The sequence below is a fragment of the Protopterus annectens genome, chromosome 8.part0, assembly GCF_019279795.1.
Source record: "Protopterus annectens isolate FY-2018-M chromosome 8.part0, PAN1.0, whole genome shotgun sequence".
Classification (NCBI taxonomy): domain Eukaryota; kingdom Metazoa; phylum Chordata; order Ceratodontiformes; family Protopteridae; genus Protopterus; species Protopterus annectens.
The window spans coordinates 605506499-605525161 of NC_056741.1; the positions used below are offsets into that span (position 1 = coordinate 605506499).

General features: G+C 45.4%; 1 protein-coding gene across 1 annotated transcript in view; it reads right to left on the reverse strand.

Annotated features, from left to right (window-relative positions):
* Positions 1 to 18663, reverse strand: part of WNK3 (WNK lysine deficient protein kinase 3) — a gene marked incomplete in the record, with an annotated part of 2462820 nt that overhangs the window by 2205733 nt on the left and 238424 nt on the right. The window contains 1 exon segment of the mRNA XM_044079290.1: positions 13435 to 13657. Coding sequence (XP_043935225.1) covers positions 13435 to 13657 — 223 coding nt within the window.

The following is an 18663-nucleotide window of genomic DNA, read 5'->3' on the forward strand; positions in this document are numbered from 1 at the left end:
TGCTGCTGGTTCGAAAGGAGGGAGTGTCAATTTTTCTAGCACAAAGTTCAAGTCCCATGCTGGCAATGGTGGCTTCCTAGGTGGTTTTACATTTTTAATTCCTCTGAGAAAAGTACAGTTTTGTACCTACCATAAATGTAGATGTTCGAAGATCCACATTGCTGCAGTCCTTACATATGGGGTAGTCCGCTGTCCTCGGTCGGCCCGAATACCAAAGTATTAGGCTGACGTCAGTCATGGGCGCTCAGATCTGACATCAGAGCGTCAGGGTATAAAAGCGCATGACCGACGTCATATCCTCAGTCTTTTCTTGCCCCAGATGTCAGAAGGCCCTAAAAAGAAAGGCCACAGCCCAAAAACAGGATACCTCCCAAAAACATGCCCAACAACAACCATCACCCAAACCATATAACCATGCCAAACTACAGAGGAGAAGGAGGGAGGGTAAATTGGACTGCAGCAATGTGGATCTTCGAACATCTACATTTATGGTAGGTACAAAACTGTACTATGTTCTTCATCTCACATTGCTGCAGTCCTTACATATGGGTAGAATCCCAAAGCAGAGGTAAAGGGAGGATGGCAAAATCATAAAGCATTAGGGGCTGCTAAAATGCCCTGTAATATTGCAGTGGCAAATCCAGCCCTAGACTTAGAATAAAGAGGAAGGTGGTAATGCTTGGAAAAAGTATGCACTGAACTCCAAGTGGCTGCTTCCAAAATATCTTTGTAGCTACCCCTTAGAAAGGCAGTAGAAGTGGCAGTAGCTCTAGTGGAATGAGGTCTGATTCCAGCGGAATCTCCTTACCATGATGGGAATAACAGAAAGAAATACAAAACCCAATCCATTTAGAAATAGTTTGTTTTGAAACAGGTTTTCCCTGAGAACCCAAAGCAAAAGAAACAAACAACTGCTGAGACTGCCTGAACCCCTTGGTTCTGCTCAAATAATAACGTAACTGCCTGTGAATATCCAAAGTATGCAAAATCTTCTCCCCTTTATTTTGAGGGTTTGCATAAAAAGTAGGCAAATGAATAGTTTGGTTCAAGGCCACACTAGAAACCACTTTAGGCATAAAGGAAGGATTAGTACGCAAAGATACCCTATCCTTATGAAAAATCAGGAAAGGTTCCACTGCCATAAGGGCCTGTAATTCAGAAACCCTTCTTGCAGAGGTAATGGCCAACAAAAAAACAGTCTTCCATGATAAATACTTTAACTCGGCAGTAGCTGCAGGCTCATAAGGTTGTAGAGTAAGCTTTTCCAACACAAAATTGAGATCCCAAGCAGGAGTAGGAGCTCTACGGGGGTCTTATGTTCTTTGCCCCTCTAAGAAATTGCTTAAACAAAGGATGGGAAAATAAAGGAGGGTCACAGTCATAGTGAGCAGAAATGGCTGCAGCATGAACCTTTATCGAGGAGAAAGACAAACCCTTGTCCAATAACTCAGTAAGATATTGAAGAGAAACACTTAAATCAGGCTTGGAAACATCAAAGTCCTTCGCTTTGCTCCAAAGAAAAATCTCCTCCATTTATCAGCGTAAACTTTCCTTGTACTAGGCCTTCTGGCCTCCAAAATAACATTCAAAACTTGTTGTGGAAGCTGAGACCCTCCAGGGTCTAAAACAGAATATGCCAGGCTGTGAGATGCAGAGACTGAATCTTGACATTGAGGAAGTGATTGCCCTCCTGAGACAAAAGATGCGGAATCAAAGGCAGAGGCCATGGAGGCTCCGCCAAACTCCTCAGTAGTGGGTACCAGTGCTGTCGAGGCCAATCCGGCGCTATCAGAATCATGGATGGCTTGTCTATTCTGGCCTTCAGGAGTACCTTGGGAATGAGAGGCAGAGGTGGAAAGGCATAGACATGAAGATTGCTCCAACTGAATGATAGAGCATCCACCTTCCAAGCTGTGGGATGAAACATTTTTGTGCAAAACTTTGGCAACTGGTAATTTAGTGGAGAAGCAAACAGATCTATGTCTGGAGTCTCCCATAACACTGTCAGGGTTCCCCCTTGCTTGTTGATGTACCACATGACAGTAGTGTTGTCTGTTTGAATCAACACCTGTCCTGGGTGAAGTAAATCCTTGAAAGCCATCAATGCAAATTGGACTGCTAACATCTCCTTCAAGTTGATATGCAAATGTTGAAGTCTGACAGGCCACGTGTCTTGCACCCATTTTCCATTGAGGTGTGCTCCCCAAGCCTTGTCCGAGGCATCTGTCGTTAGAATCTGACTCGCCTCTGGTCGGGTCACAGAGAGTCCCTTGTTTAGGTGACATTCCTGAGCCCACCACAAAAATTCTTTCTGAATGCAAGGTATTATCTGAATGACAGTGTCTAGATCTTGGCAGTGTTGTGTCCATACATTTTGAGATACCATTGAAGCTTCCTCATATGCAGTTTGGCATTGGGAAGCACCAGAATACAAGATGCCATGAACCCCAAGGCTTGAAGGACTGTCCTTGCAGTCAGCCTGGACTGTAGAGACATTTGATGGAAATAAAGAGAAAGGCTTCTTTGTTTGTCCGGGGTCAAAAGGCCATCTGGGAAGCTGTATTCAGTCTCACACCCAGAAAGCACATGTCCTGAGAGGGTACTAGACTGGACTTTGTTTCGCTCACAGAATACCCTAGGCATCTTAACACTACCATCACATACTGTAGATGATGCAGAAGTTCGCCTTTGTGTTGTGCAATAATCAGGCAATCGTCCAAATAAGGATAAATCTGTATTCCTTTTAACCTGAAAAGGCTATCACTGGAGCCAGAACCTTTGTGAACACTCTGGGCAGTAGATAAGCCAAAGGGCAATGCAGAGAACTGATAATGTAAATTTCCAGCCAAAACGCAGGTACCTCCTGCAACTGGGCCTGATAGGAACATGAAGATAAGCCTCTTTGAGATCCAGAGTTACCATCCAGTGATCTTTTCCCAACAGAGGTAAAAGCTGTTGTAACGTCAGCATTTTGAACTTTGGAATGTCCAGATAAGTGTTGAGGATAGATAAATCCAAAATTGGTCTCCACGTGTTCCCTTTCTTTGGTACTAGAAACAGGCGAGAATAAAATCCTAGTCCCACTTCTGACAGAGGAACTGGCTGTATAGCTCCTATATGAAGAAGTAAAGAAATCTGCTTGTGAGCCTCTATCCTTTGCCGAGGAGGAACGTCTGGCATGCCTTTGAAAGGAGGCAATGCATGGAAATAGAACTTGTAGCCTCGGTTTATAATGTCCAATACCCATTTGTCCTGGGTGACTAAAAGCCAGTTTTGCTTGAAGAGTGCTAATTTTCCTCCCAAAGGAGCTGCCAGGGAAGAAGAATCTGGCAGCTGAAAATGCAGGTCATTGGGCCTGTTTACGAAAGGACTGGCCCCTGCCCTCACCTGCAGATTGTGCAGGTGAACTCCAAGTTCTAGGCCTGAATGTACTGTGAGCTCTGCCCCTGCCACGTCTAGATCTACCCCTAGACTGAGAATCAGAAGAAGGGTAGGTCCACCCCTTAGTAGGCCAATTTCTACTAAACTTTGGAGGTTGCACCTGCAAAAAACTTTAACAGTCTGCATAGACTTAGCCTTGTCTTCCATTTTCTTCAAAACCGACTCCACACGGGGACCAAACAAAACTTCAGACTGTAAAGGGGCATCCAGAATTCTAGTTTTAACATGCTCGGACAAATTCTGATCCTTAAGCCAGGCGTGCCTACGAAGAACTGATCCAGTGGCAGCCACCCTAGAAGAGGCCTGTACAGCATCAAAACCACACTGTAAAGAATGCTTACCCACCTGTTCAGAGACATGTACTAAATCCTGCAATTCTTTACACTCTATGCCCTCTGCCAAAGCATCCACTTTAGATTTTAGCTGAGAAAGGAGGAAATTCTGATACTTCAACATATGAAACTGGCAATTTAAAGCCCTCATTGCTAAAGTAGAAGAGGTATACACCTTCTTACCCCATCTATCCAAAGCTCTAGCTTCCTTATCTAGAGGAACCGGATTCTTTACAACAGAAGCTCTAACACCCTTAGGCCCCTGACTAATAGTTTCTGGGTCCGCCTAGGACTCTTATACAGATATTTATGAGCCTCAGGCACCCTGTAATACCTGTCCGGTTTAACTGGCAGGAGGCAAAGAATCTGGATTAAGGGAAGCCTCGAGAAAACATCTTGAACAACATCCAAAACAGGAGGTATAGCCAAGGGTCTATGCTGTGGTAAAACAAGAATTCCCTAAGCCTCTTTCGTGAATCAGAGAAATCCTGTCCTTCCCACTTAAAATGCTCCCTCATGGAATGCAGAGTTTCTGAAAACGAAAAATCCTCTGGAGGAGAAGCAGAAGGAGTGGAATCCTCTGCATCAGAATCCGAATAAGGGGAAAATCTTGAATATCTTCAGCAGAAGAGTCTGAGTCGTCTGAGGCCTGATCCAAACTTTCCAACTCTGGCTCCACCCTGGGCCTCTTATCAGGAGGGGGCATAGAACCTCTAATTAAAGTAATCAAATCTTCTGCCATTTAAGCATGTGCTTTTTAGGCACAGACCCTGAAGTACCTGGAGGGACACCAGAGGAAGGCAAAACAGACCTGCCCTTAGAAGAAGCCTTAGAAATAGTAGCAGAAGGCCTAACCACCTTAGGCATAGAAGGGAGAACAGTAACCTGAGAGGCCCCTTCAGCTTGACCTGACTCCTGTGAGGCCACATCCGGCAAAATCAAAGTTTCCCCCTGAGACTCAACAGAAACTTCAGCCGGATCCACCTGCTCCACTGTAGCTTCTGCAGGACCGCGTCCAAACGGACGAATCAACCTGTCTAGGTTTCAAGGATTTGTCTTTGCCTTTAGGAAGCGGCGTCGGAGGATCCGACGGCATATTATAATTACACCGCTTACCAAAGACTAACCTAGCACAATCTAACCTTCTTTTAATAGTGCGCTTATTAAACCTAGCACAAAACCGACACCCGACTATGTCGTGGTCCGGTCCCAAACAAGGAATGCAAAGAGAGTGATAATCCCTATGCGGTATCTGTTTCCCATAAGAAATACAATTATTCACTTTTTCTGACATCCGGAATTAACTGAGGCAAGAAAAAACAAAAATATTCCCCAACGGGGTACTTAGCCCAACTTGGTTTCGGTCTGAAACTCAGAATACGAAAATTTCAGAACGCCGAACGGCACTTGCAACGCTGCTTCTGCATCGGACCATGCGGCAAAAAAGACTGAGGATATAACGTCGGTCATGCGCTTTTATACCCTGACGCTCTGATGTCAGATCTGAGCGCCCATGACCGAAGTCAGCCTAATACTTTGGTATTCGGGCCGGCCGAGGACAGCGGACTACCCCATATGTAAGGACTGCAGCAATGTGAGATGAAGAACATCTGCCTGAGCAGAGGATGTGAGAAGACTGGAGGATCCAAGTCGTATTCTGCTGAAATAGCTGATGCATGAATCTTAATGGAAGAATAGGACAGGCCTTTGTGGAAGAGCTCTGCCAAGTACTCCAGGATGTTAGCTATGTTTACCAGTGACACATTTTCTCCTTTTTCAGTACTCCAAATGGAATATCTTTTCCATTTTGCTGAATAATTTTTTCTTGTTGAGGATCTGCGAGGCTCCAAGATAATGTCTTTAACCCTTTGGGATAAATTTGGGTTATTTGTTCTTATGCAATGTTCCAGGCAGTCAGCTGCAGTGTTTTCAGGTTTGGATGCAGGGTGTTGTAGTTGTTCTGTGTTAACAGCAAGGGAACAAGTGGTAGGGGCCATATTTGTTCCCGAGACATGCTCCTCAGTAATGGGTACCAATGTTGTCTTGGCCAGTCTGGAGCTATCAGAATGATCCTTGGACGGTCCTCTTTGATCTTCAGTAGCACCTTGTGCATCAATGGAAGTGGTGGGAATGCATATGCTGTCAGGTTTTTCCAACTGAAAGATAGGGAGTCCACTTTCCAAGCAAGTGGGTGGAACGTCCTTGTGCAGAATTTCTTTAGTTGGTGATTGTGTGGGGATGCAAATAAGTCTATTTGTGGGAGTCCCCATTTTCTTGTAATGGTTTTGAAGATGTCCGGATGCAGCATCCATTCGTGGGCATCCGTGGTAGTTCTGCTTAGTATGTCTGCTAGAATGTTTTCTTTTCCTGGTACAAAAATTGCTTGTAACTGAATGTTGTAACTCAAGGCCACATTCCAGAGGTCCATTGCCATCCGGCATAGAGGGTACGAATGTGTGCCTCCCTGTTTGTTGATGTACCACATAACTGTGGTGTTGTCTGTCCTTATCAGCAGTTGACCTTGTCGAAGAAATGGTCTGAATGTCTGAATTGCCAGTTTTACTGCCAGCATTTCCTTTTGATTTATGTGCAGATGTAACTGGTCCTGAGACCATAAACCTTGTATGCACTTGTCCAGCATGTGGGCCCCCCAACCGAGGTCTGAGGCGTCCGTTGTGATGGTTTGGCTCGGTTGAGTGTTGTGGAAGGGCAATCCTTTGTTTGATTGACAGGCCTGAGCCCACCATTGGAATTCTTGCTTCAGGCATGGAATTATTGGAATTTGGGTTTCTAGGCTGTGCTTGTGCTGAGACCATAAATTCCTTAGGTACCACTGTAACTTTCTCATATGTAGTCTGGCATGTTGAACCAATATTATGCAGGATGCCATGAAACCCAAGGCTTGCAGGACTTTTCTTGCTGTTAGATGGTTCTGCTTTGTTAATGCCAAGAAGTAGAGAGGGAGTTGCTCCTGTTTTTCTACTGTTAGGAATGCCATTTGTTTCGATGTGTCCAGCTCTGCACCCAAAAAGGTTATCCTTTGGGATGGTATCAGCCTTGACTTTTTTATATTGACTGTGTATCCCAGGGCTTGTAGTAGGCAAATGACCCTTTTCAAGTCTTCTGCTAGCTTGTTTTTGTTGTCCGCTTGTATCAGGCAGTCGTCCAGGTAAGGGTAGATTTGGATTCCCTGAAGCCTGCAATGAGCAATTACTGATGCCAGCATTTCGTGAACACTCTGGGCGCAGTAGATAAGCCAAAGGGCAATGCTGAGAATTGATAATGCTCTGATCCTGCAAGAAATCTGAGGTATCTTCTGCAATTTGGTCGTATGGGGACGTGCAGGTATGCCTCCTTGAGATCTAGAGTTACCAGCCAAGACTCCTTGCCCAGCATGGGAAGAAGCTGCTGTAGGGTCAGCATTTTGAATTTTGGAACAATGAGGAATGTGTTTAAAGTGGACAGGTCGAGTATAGGTCTCCATTTGCTTTCTTTTCTTGGTACCAGGAAGAGTCTGGAGTAAAATCCCTGTCCTTGCTCCATAGATGGTACCTTTTCCACAGCTCTCATCCTTAATAATTGAGTTATTTGCTTTAGGGCTTCTGCCTTTTGATTTGGAGGTAGGTTTGGCATTCCTCTCTTCCCTGGTAGAGTATGGAAGTGAAACCTGTAACCTTGGTCTATTGTCTGCAAAATCCACTTGTCTCTTGTGATGTAATGCCAGTTTACTGAAAATAAAGCTAGCTTCCCGCCCAAGGGTGCTTCTAGTTGTTCCCTGGTAGGCGGTGCTAGAGCCAAGTCACTGTGATTGTCCTGTAGTAGTGGTGGTGGCTGGGTCTGTGGCTGCACCTCGCTGGTTGTTACCCTGCCACTGGCGTCCCCTGTAGGCACCCCTGGATTGATTTCTGCCTCTTGAACGCCTATTCCTGCCTCTCTGAGTTCTGGAGGAGTCTGGAAAGGACCAATTCTTGGAGGGCCAATTCCTGCTAAACCTTGGAGCAAGGACCTGTAAGAAATCTTTCACTGTTTGGACAGATTTTGCCTTCTCTTCCATCTTCTTAAGCACCTGTTGTGCAGGAGAGCCAAACAAATTGATCTTGTCCATGGGAGCATCTAGCAGTTTTGATTTAACATGGTCTGGTAAGGCCTGCTCTTTTAACCATGCATGCCTTCTGATAACTGTGCCAGTCATGGCTGATCTAAAGGAAGCCTCCAGTGCATCATAGCCGCATTTTAAGGAATGGTTACTGACTTGCTGAATGTTATGTACCATTTCCTGAACAGATTTTTTGTCTAATGGTTCATCCGAGGACAGCTTTTTGGTTAACTGGTCTAGCATAAATTCTTGATACTGGATCATGTGGAATTGACAGTTCAAGGCCCTAGCTGAAAGAGTAGCAGAAGTGTACACTTTTTTACCCCATCTCTCTAAGGACCTGGATTCCCTTTCAGAGGGGAGGGGGTTTTTGGCAGAGGTAGCTGCTACAGCCTTAGGACCCTGGGAGATAGTCTCGGGATCTGCAAAAGGAGCCTTATACAAATGGTAATGCGTGTCCGGGACCCTGTAGTACCCATCGGGCTTAGCAGGGGCCGGAGGTAGTGAATCAGAAGCAGTACAAGCATCATTAAATGCATCATCTACAACAGAGAGAACTGGAGGTATGGCTAAAGGCCTATGTTGTGGTAAATGCAAAAAGGTTCTAAGTCTTTTTCTAGAGTCTGAAAAATCCTGGCCCTGCCACTGAAATTGTTCCCTCATAGCATGCAAGGTTTCCCCAAAGGAAAATTCCTCAGGCGGAGAGGCCGAAGGAATGGACTCTTCAGCATCAGAGTCTTCATAAGGGGAGAAAGAAGCCTCTGGAGGGTTTGTATTATCTGAATCATCAGAGGAATCATGTGTAGAAACTGGCTCAGGGGGCTCTGCTCTAGGCCTCTTCTCTGGAGGTGGGTGAGAGGCCCTGTCTGGGTGAGGTTGGGATCCCCGGATTAAAGAAATGAGATCCTCTGCTAGACTAAGCATTTGAGGACTAGAGCTAGGCCTGTGAGGGGGGGTTTTAGCAGGCACAGATTTAGTAGTTTTAGCTGCTTTAGCCCTGGCAAAGGCCTTAATGGATATGGATGCAGGAGGCCTAGCAGCTCCACGTGCAGGGGTAGAAATATCCAAGGGGATAGTGTCAGATAATTCCTGAGAAACTGCAAGAGCAGGAGGTATATCAGAAGCCGATTCCACCAGGTTGGAAGAGGCCTCGGTAGGAGGTAAGTTTTCGGCTGAAGGAAGAACCGCTTGCTCGTTTTCAGCCGAAACCGAGACACTCGCGGTTGGCTTAACCGCAGTTTCGACCGAAACCGCAGATCACGAGTGTCGGTCCTTTTCCTTGCGCTTTTTAGATATTTGCGTAGTCGGAGGATCCGACGGCATAATGTAAGCAAAATCGGAGCCGAAAAACTCCTCAGCAAATTCCGACCGACGTCTAAGCGTCCGTCGGTTAAAAGAAGCACAGTCTAGACAAGCTACTACGTTGTGGTCTGGGCCTAAACAAGGTAAGCAGTAAGAGTGGAAATCTTTATGAGGTATTTGTTTCCCACAAGTTAAACAGTTATTCACTTTTTCTGACATCGGCTGAGGCAAGAAAGAGTCCTCAACGGGGTACTTAGCTTTTTAGAAGTCTTCGGTAGAAGTATTCGGTAGTAGTAATCTCTGGTTCTGACCGACCGGCACTTGCGAACAGCTTCTGCTTCGGGCGCCACGCGGCAAGAAAGACGGAGGAAAATGGCGTCGGCTGATGCCTTTATACCCGAATAACTGCAGCTATGACGTCGGGTGAAGTGCGACACCAGCCGAGGCCAGACCCAGACTTTGGAATCCGGCCGACCAAAGGGCTGCCTGACGACAGGACAACCCATTTGTAAGGACTGCAGATGCATCCTTGAAGGACATCTGGAGCCAGACATTTGGTGAATACCCTGGGTGCAGTGGAGAGCCCAAAAGGCAAAGCAGAGAACTGAAAGTGAGAAGAGCCCACGGAAAACCTCAGGTATTTCCTGAAACTGGGCTTGAAGTGGATGTGAAGATTGGTATTCCTTTATATCTTAGGTGGGGAAGTAGTAGTGGGAAAAGAGTTGGAAAGGTCAACATCCTGAAAGTAGGAACGAGAAGGAAGAGGTTGACTAGAGAGAGATCCAGGATTGGTCTCCAAGGACAGGCTTTTCTTGGGACTAGGAAAATCCTGAAGTAGAAACCCCTCCCCTTTTGTAGCCAGTGGCACTAATTTCATGGTGCCTTGGTTCAGCAGGGTTTGTAGTTTTGGCTGCAATAGGTGTAGCTGTTTTGGAGGTTGTGGTATACCCTTTCGCTTTGGGGGTATAAGCCAGGTCATAAATTACCCATTTTGATTGACTGAAAGGACCCATTTGTCTGATGTGATGATGTCCACACAGGAAGACAGTGAGACAGATGAACTGACAGAGGGAGAGAAGGAGGGAGTGGGGGTTTCAGAGACGACATAGTCAAATACTACCTGCCCTATCTTGAAAGGGCAGCCTCTGGCTAGAGCAGGGTGAAGCTCTTGTAGGATGGGGTTGCTTCCTGGTTGATTTTCTAGACCTAGTGGGAGCAGCAGGGTGAGAGTGCTTTCTAATAAACTGTTTTAGCAGGGTAGTTCCTATAGAATTTTAGGATGGGGTAGACTAGCAGGTGTTTTAAATCCGGCATCTCCTTCCCCTTTTGCTGTAGTGACTTAAAAAAATCAGCCACTTTAGTACCGAACAAAGCTGTGTTGGCCAGAGGGGCATCAATCAGGTTTGCCCTAAAGTCATCTGGAATGGGCTGGAGACATAGCCATGAGCATCTTTTCAAGGTAGATGCTGATGCTGCTGACCTAGCTGAGGCTTCAACACCATCATAACTGCACTTTAGAGTCTAGTGAAGTGTGCCAATTAGTTCAAGGACTGAATAGTGAAGGTCAATGAAGCAAAAACCCGCTTCCCAAATCTATCCATCGTCCGAGACTCTCTGTTAGGATGGATAGTTGAACTCTCCTTGGCGAGTTCCTCTTTGGTAGCTGCCGTCACCACCATGGCGTTCACTGCTAGACCCTTAGACTAATGAGACTGATCTTCTGGGGCTGAAATCTTATCTGGTCTCCAGGGAATAGGTTCTATGGAGTCAGGAGCCTTCCACACTTGCTGAATGATCAGCTTAACTAGGTTGTCTGTTTTAATATTTCCAGGATGTCTCCAAAAGAGACATCTTCCAGGTGTGACCATGGGGACCCTTCCCCTTCATTGTAATCTGTGTCTTCAGTGACTAATTCTTTTGGAGAATCCAGGTGCTTCCTCTTGCACGTCCTCTTATGGGGAAGTTCTGTGGAGGACTCGGAAGAGGGGGACCCTGAACTGGGGTGTCTTGCAGCTCTTGCACCCACTGTCCAGACAGATTATGACAACTGCGAATCACAGGAAATGAAAATATGGCACTCTGATGAGGATAGAACCAGTTGGGAGCCTGCTGAGGTCAAAGCGCTCTCCATAATCTGGAAGGCAGGCCCGCTCGAAGAGGTATGGGAGCCCAAACAGAGAAAGAACCTCGAAATGGGGTCACACCCTGCTCTGACAAGCCACCACTCAGAGCAGGAGCTGAGAAAGAGCTTGAAACTGCCATGGGCCTGAGAGTTGTAGACGGCACTGTGGAAACAACTGGAACCAGTCCAAGGATCTCAGAACCGACAGCCAAACCATGGTCCTGGGTGTGAGACGGATCTGAAGGAGCCAAAGACCACAGAGTCGACTCTGGCACAAAGATGAGGTCCACTGTCGGCACCAAGGTAGCTGGTACCGGGAGTGTCGAAGTGTGTGTGTGTGTGTGTGGGGGGGGCTCAAAGTCCTGAAAAGAAGTTGAAAGAGGATAAACTAGTGGAGTCCTTGGAGAGTAAGCCTCAGCTCTAGGTAGGAGAGCTATGCGAAGGTGCAGAGAGACGCCCTCTGGCTGCCAAAAGCTGGTCCACTAATCTGACTACGTCCAATTCTGAGAGACTCCTGGAGGAATGGATTGACATTCCTGAAGGACACTCAGGCCTATTCAGAAATTGGCTTGGTTGTTGACCCAAAAAATGGTCTACTGAAGGGGAATATCTAGCCCTGGGAATAACTGTCAGATCAACTTTTGGCACCATAGGTTGTTGAATGGACGGGGAATGTGGAATCAAATGGGAGGAAAGTGGTGGTAGTACAGAAACTATTGTCAGTGCCAAAGAGGTTGTCGTTGGTTCTGAAGCAATGGTCGGTGCCAAACAGGTTTGAGTCTGAGTCTGTTCAATAACTAACAGTACTGATGTGGATTTTTGTCGTTTTCGGTGCTGGAGGTGATGATGCTGACACTTTCGATAATTTGGCTTTCAGTTCTGAAGAAACTGTTGGAACCTGCGTTTTTTGGGACTTTGTTTCATGTGCCGTAGGGAGGTAGGCACAAACTGGCTTCTTTTCTTCACATCTGGCTTAGGAGATTTTGAAGTCACTGGCTTAGATAGGGCTTCAGTTAAAGGACATTTTAATAAGCCTTTTAAGATAAGCTTATTGCACCTCCCTGCTAAAGTACAGGTGCTAAAACCCTGACAAATAGTACAAGTTATGCCCAAGTGAGGGGCACCCAAGCAGTACACACAAGAAAGATGCCCATCAGAATTAGGCATCTTTCTGCCACAGTCCCTACACACTGTGTGAATCTGGATGTCCCCTTTTGTTTCTCTGCCATATGCAAAAAAAAAAAAAAACAGTTTGGTCACAGATGCACTCACGCACAAAAAAGAGGAAGGGAAAGAAAGGAATTGTTTTAACAGGCATACCAACAATGGTACAAAGAAAATACCCAAAAGGGTAGAGGGAGAAAAGGGGAAAGAGGATACCAACAATGGTATGCAAGACTACCAATGGTAAGAAGAAAGGGAGGAGGCCTGTTACCGACAATGGTAATAAGAGTTACCATAAGGTAAAAGGAGGTGGGTAGAAATAGTCGGGAAAACAGTCAAGCACTCAAAAACAAGGTCGCAAAACTATTCAGTGAGAACAGAGAAAGATTTTTAACCAAAAGTTGTTAGAAACAACAATGAAAAATAGAAATCTTAAAGCACTTAGCTAAGAGCTTTGGCTGACATGTCCAATTTCCTATGAGGCAAACGAGATCTGAGGTAATGGGAAGAGAAGCATTGTGGGTAGATCCTTAGCGCGAGAGTTTTTGACTGGTGCGACCTATAGATAACGTCCGAGTCAGTTCAGTGAGGTTGGAACTGAACCCACCAGTCAAGAATGAATGAAGATTGACAACACCAGATGTATATGTTGAGCAAGATGTGGGATTCTCTACGGAATATTGGTAGACATGTTTCAACAGCCACAGACCCACAAATTCCTATACTCATCTCAGAATGTTGGGGGTAACACATTATCCCTCAACAAACAGATGCACTGCTTCTCAATCAATGCACACTGTGCCCTTAAGAAGAAAGTAAAAAACATTTTCCATTAACTTTACTTCTACACCCTCATCTCAAACAGAGTGCATGTAATAACAACTGAACACAAAAGTATGCTGTACAAAGAATACTTCCAGCTACATCACTTACAAAGCAGCACATTACATTAAATTGGAATGTATTTTCAGACTTACTATTTCTTGTGCAACTTCTTCGGGAATATCAGTCTCCAGGTTGAAGATGAACTCAATTGCTTGGTTATCTTTTTGCTTTCCTTTCAGTTTTTTAGGATCTTCTACCCAAAGTCTTAAGGCCAGTGAAGACTTCATAGCATCATCATCATCTTCAGCTAATTCCACTCTCAACCCAGTTTCATCAGCAAAAAAACCATGGTTTAGCAAGTCTTTAACTGAAAGCCTGAAGAGAAAGGGAGGGGAAAAAAGCAGCTAAGAATAGCTGTACACAGAAAAGGCAAAACTAAAATACTTCAATGGAGATCCTTCAAAAAGTATATAAACTACATTAAGTGCCTCATTCCCTTTGCTAACATAACTGTAACCAACATGCCACAGTGGTTTGTCCACAGTATGCAACTTACTGCCTCCTGATCCCACCAAATGGGTGCAATTCAATATGTTTTCACTTTGGAAACTGCATTCTAGCTGTAAAAGATACACTATTCCCAGGAAAGCCCATATGTAGTAGTCAGTAAAAAGTACAGTTGTGTACACTTAACATAAATGTAGATGTTAGAGTGTATTCACTGTTGCAGTCATCACATTTGGGTTATCTGCTTGCAGTAGCCCTCAGTCGGCCTGATTAACAAAGTCTTGGGTCCTGCGTCAGTTGCTCTCTCTTCTTCCGTGACGTCTGGTCGTCAGGGGTATAAAACATGCAGCCGATGCCATTACGTCAGTTTTTCTTGCCCCAGATGTCAGGTGCCCCCCTAACGGGAAGCAATTAAATATATAAAAATACAAGGTTATACCTCCAACAAAAAAGCAAATACACCAAAAAGCTTTTAAGCATAGTAAAGGAGAGCAGAGGTATTGCCAAAAGAAGTCAGAGGGCTGGAGGGAGGGTAACCAGGACTGCAACAGTGAATAGACTAACATCTACATTTATGGTAAGTGTACATAACTGTACTATGTTCTTCATGTTTCACTGTTGCAGTCATCACATTTGGGTAGATTCCCAAAGCTAAGGATGGGAGGAGGAATTTAGACAGCATTAGGACCAGCTATAAGGCCATGCAAGACTGCAGTGGCAAAGCCAGCTCTGGACTTGGAGAAAATTGGCAAATGGTAATGCTTGGTGAAAGTATGTACAGAACTCCAGGTAGCAGCTTCTACGATGTCCCTGGTAGGGACGCCTCTGAAATAGGCTGCAGAGGTAGATGCAGCCCTGGTTGAGTGGGGTCTGATCCCCTTGTGGGATAGGTTTTCCATGGTGCTTATAGCAGAAATGAATGCAATGGCCTATCCATTTTGAAATGGTTTGCTTTCAAACAGCCTTCCCCTCTGTCCCAGCAGAAAATGCCACCAGCAGTTGTTCAGATTTCCTTTGAGGATTAGTCCTATCCAAGTAGAACCTAAGTTGTCTGTGCACATCTAAGGAGTGCAGTATCCATTCCCCTTTGTTCTGTGGATTAGGAAAGAAGGTTGGCAAATTGATGGACTGATTAAGAGCCACACTGGACATCACCTTGGGCAAGAAGGAGGGATACCCTGTCCGCATGAATGATGATGAAAGGTTCCACCGCCATAAAGGCCTGTAATTCAGATACCCTTTTAGCTGAAGTGACTGCTGAAAGGAAAGCTGTTTTCCAAGAAAGAAATTTTAAATTTGCAGTAGCAGCTGGCTCGAAAGGAGGGAAAGAGAGTTTGTCCAATACAAAGTTAAGGTCCCAGGCTGGAGTTGGAGCTCTCCTGGGTGGTCTTAAATTGGTGGCTCCTCTGAGGAACTGCTTGAGCAGTGGATGAGAGAATAGGAGAGGTTCGGGTGTTATAATGAGCTGAAATGGCTGAGGCGTGAATTTTGATGGAGGAAAAAGACAAGCCCTTGTGAAACATCTCAGTTAAGCATTGTAAAATCTAGGGGTAAATTGAGTGCTGCTGTGCTCGTCCCTTGAGATTGGTTTCAGGCACAAAATCTTTTCCATTTTTCAGCATAAGATTTTCTAGTACTAGGCCTCCTTGCCTATAAAATGATATCCATCATTGGTTTACTGAGGGATGGTAAAGGAGAGATTAGGAAATTAGCCAGGCTGCTACGTTCAGAGTTTGAAGCTGAGGGTGCAGACTCCGGTTCGCCTGCTGAGACAACAGGGTAGGAGTCTGAGGTAAGTGCCATGGGGTCAACAGTGACACAGTGCGCAAGAGGGGGTACACCAGTGTTGGTGTCGTCAGTCTGGCGCAATCAAAATCATCCTTGGTTTGTCTTGTTTGATCTTTAGCAGTACTTTGTAGAGCAGAGGCAGTGGAGGAAAGGCATAAACTGATAGGTTTTTCCAGCTGAAGGACAGAGCATCCACTTTCCATGCTTGTTTGTGGGGAGTCCCTGTGCAAAATTTGTCCAATTGATAGTTCTAGGAGGAGGCAAACAGGTCTATATCTGTACTCCCCCATTTGCTTGTCAACATGTTGAAAATCCTTGTTCCAGTTTCCACTCGTGTGGGTTCATGAGATTTCTGCTTATTCCATCTGCCAGTGTATTTTGTTTTCCTGGCAGGAATTGAGCTTGTAGATTCATTTGGTAGCTCAAGGCTGTGTTCCACAATGCCATGGCTAGTTTGCAGGGGGGGGTAAGAATGGGTACCCCCCCCTGCTTGTTTATGTACCACAAAACAGTGGTGTTGTCTGTCTTTACCATTAATTGTCCTGGAAGAATGTGGTCCTTGAAGGCTGTCAGAGCATTCTGTACAGCTAACAGTTCTTTTTGATTGACATGCAGGTGCATTTGACTTGGGTTCCATTTGCCCTGAATGCACTTCCCTGCCAGGTGAGCCCCCATGCATAGCCTGATGCATCTGTTAGGGTTTGTGCGGCAGGGGGTAGTGTGAATGGTAGACCACTGTTTTGGTGACAGGCCTCTACTCACCAAAGGAACTCTAGACGTAAACAAGGTACATGAAAAGGGACATGAAGGAGCTTTCTGATCTTGTAGCCCAGGCAGGTATGACCCTAGCCCTGAGTAGCAACCTGCCATCACCCAGAATGACACCATAGTACAAGGACAAAATGATTGACTTCAACAATTGGCTAAGCTTCTGGTGTCATTCTAAGGGGATCCAGTATCTGTCTGCCTGGGATGACATGATCGACAAACCATGATGCTTTGCCAGAGATAGCCTGCACCTGTCGCCCTTGGGATTTCGGATACTGGCTAAGGCTCTTGCAATCCCTATAGTGCCTATTTTAGGCAAGATTCAAATGACAAATTCACCACCATAACAGGTACAAGCAAGCAAAGTCTGAGGGTAATGCTACTTAATGCTAGAAGTCTAAACCTCAAAATGAACCCACTCGAGGCACTCCTTAAAATGGAGAACATCGACATCTGTGCAGTGACAGAGACCTGGTTCAAGGCTCCAGAGAGCACCCCTGCATTACCAGGCTATAATTCATACCACACCTTTCGGCCACCTAACTTGGACCAAAGCACTAAAGGCAGAGGGGTGTCCATATTCATTAAGGATATCCACACCTCCAGGCTAGTTGCTCAGCATAATGCATCTGAGATTATCCAAGTGCAACTAAGTCTGGGCAAGACCACAATGCAAATTGTAGCTTGCTACAGATACCCCACCATGCCCCAGGATTCCCACTCCTCATTTCTTGATACACTGGAAAATATTAGGGTACAACCTAACACCCTAATAATGGGCGATTTCAACTACCCCACCATTAACTGGGAAAAAGTACAGTTTTGTACCTACCATAAATGTAGATGTCCGAAAGGAATGCATCTGCAGTCTTTACAAATGGGTTGTCCTGTCGTCAGGCAGCCCTTCGGTCAGCCGGATTCCAAAGTCTGGGTCTGGCTTCGGCTGGTGCTGCCCTACACCCGTCGCCATTGCGGCAGTTATTCGGGTATAAAGGCATCAGCCGACGCCATTTTCCTCAGTGTTTCTTGCCCCAGATGCCAGGTGCCCTCTTGGATGGCTAAATTTGGATAAATGCCACAGTTTCCAAATAGTAGAGAGCAAACACATAAAATAAGCATGTATGTACATATATACAAACAAATACACCATAATAGATCCCCCCCAAGCTAGCTGTAGATTGGCAAATACCCTAGGAGTACCTCAGAGGGGAAGGAGGGTGGGTAATCCTGACTGCAGATGCATTCCTCTCGGACATCTACATTTATGGTAGGTACAAAACTGTACTATGTCCTTCAAGGATGCATCTGCAGTCTTTACAAATGGGTAGAATACCATAGCTAAACTACGGGAGGAGGAAAAGAGAAGAAATTATGGTGTAGTTAGGATCCCTTGCAAAACAGCCGTGGCAAACCCTGCTTGGGATCTAGAGTATAAAGGTAAGTTATAATGCTTGGCAAATGTATGCACGGAGGTCCAAGTAGCAGCCTCTATAATGTCCTTGGTAGCCACTCCTCTTAAGAAAGCTGTGGTAGTGGCTGTAGCCCTTGTAGAATGAGGCCTTATGTTCTGTGGAGTTTGCTTTCCATGGTAGGAGTAGCAGAATCTGATGCAATTTCCTATCCACTTGGAGATTGTCTGTTTTGAAATTGCTTTTCCTTCCCTTCCTGTTGCATATGCTACCAGAAGCTGGTCAGTTTTTCTATTGCCCTTGGTTCTGTCCAGGTAGTAGCGTAACTGTCTATGTACATCCAAAGTATGCAGCAGTCTTTCCCCCCTGTTCTGTGGATTGGGGAAGAATGTAGGTAGGTGGATAGCCTGGTTTAAAGATACTCTGGATACCACCTTAGGCATAAATGTAGGATTTGTTCTCATGGACACTCTGTCTTGATGGAAGATTAGGAAGGGTTGTACTGCCATTAAAGCCTGTAGCTCAGAAACCCTTCTTGCTGAGATAATTGCCAGCAGGAAAGCAGTTTTCCAGGATAGGTGTTGAAGTTCTGCTGTTGCTGCTGGTTCGAAAGGGGGGAGTGTCAATTTTTCTAGCACAAAGTTCAAGTCCCATGCTGGCAATGGTGGTTTCCTAGGAGGTTTTACATTTTTAATTCCTCTCAGAAACTGCCTGAGTAGAGGATGCGAGAAGACAGGGGGATCGAAGCTGTATTCTGCAGAAATAGCGGATGCATATATCTTGATGGAGGAATAGGACAGGCCTGTATGGAAAAGCTCTGCCAAATACTCCAGGATGTTGGCTATGTCTACCTTTGACACATCCTTTCCCCTTTCAGTACTCCAAATGAGAAATCTTTTCCATTTTCCT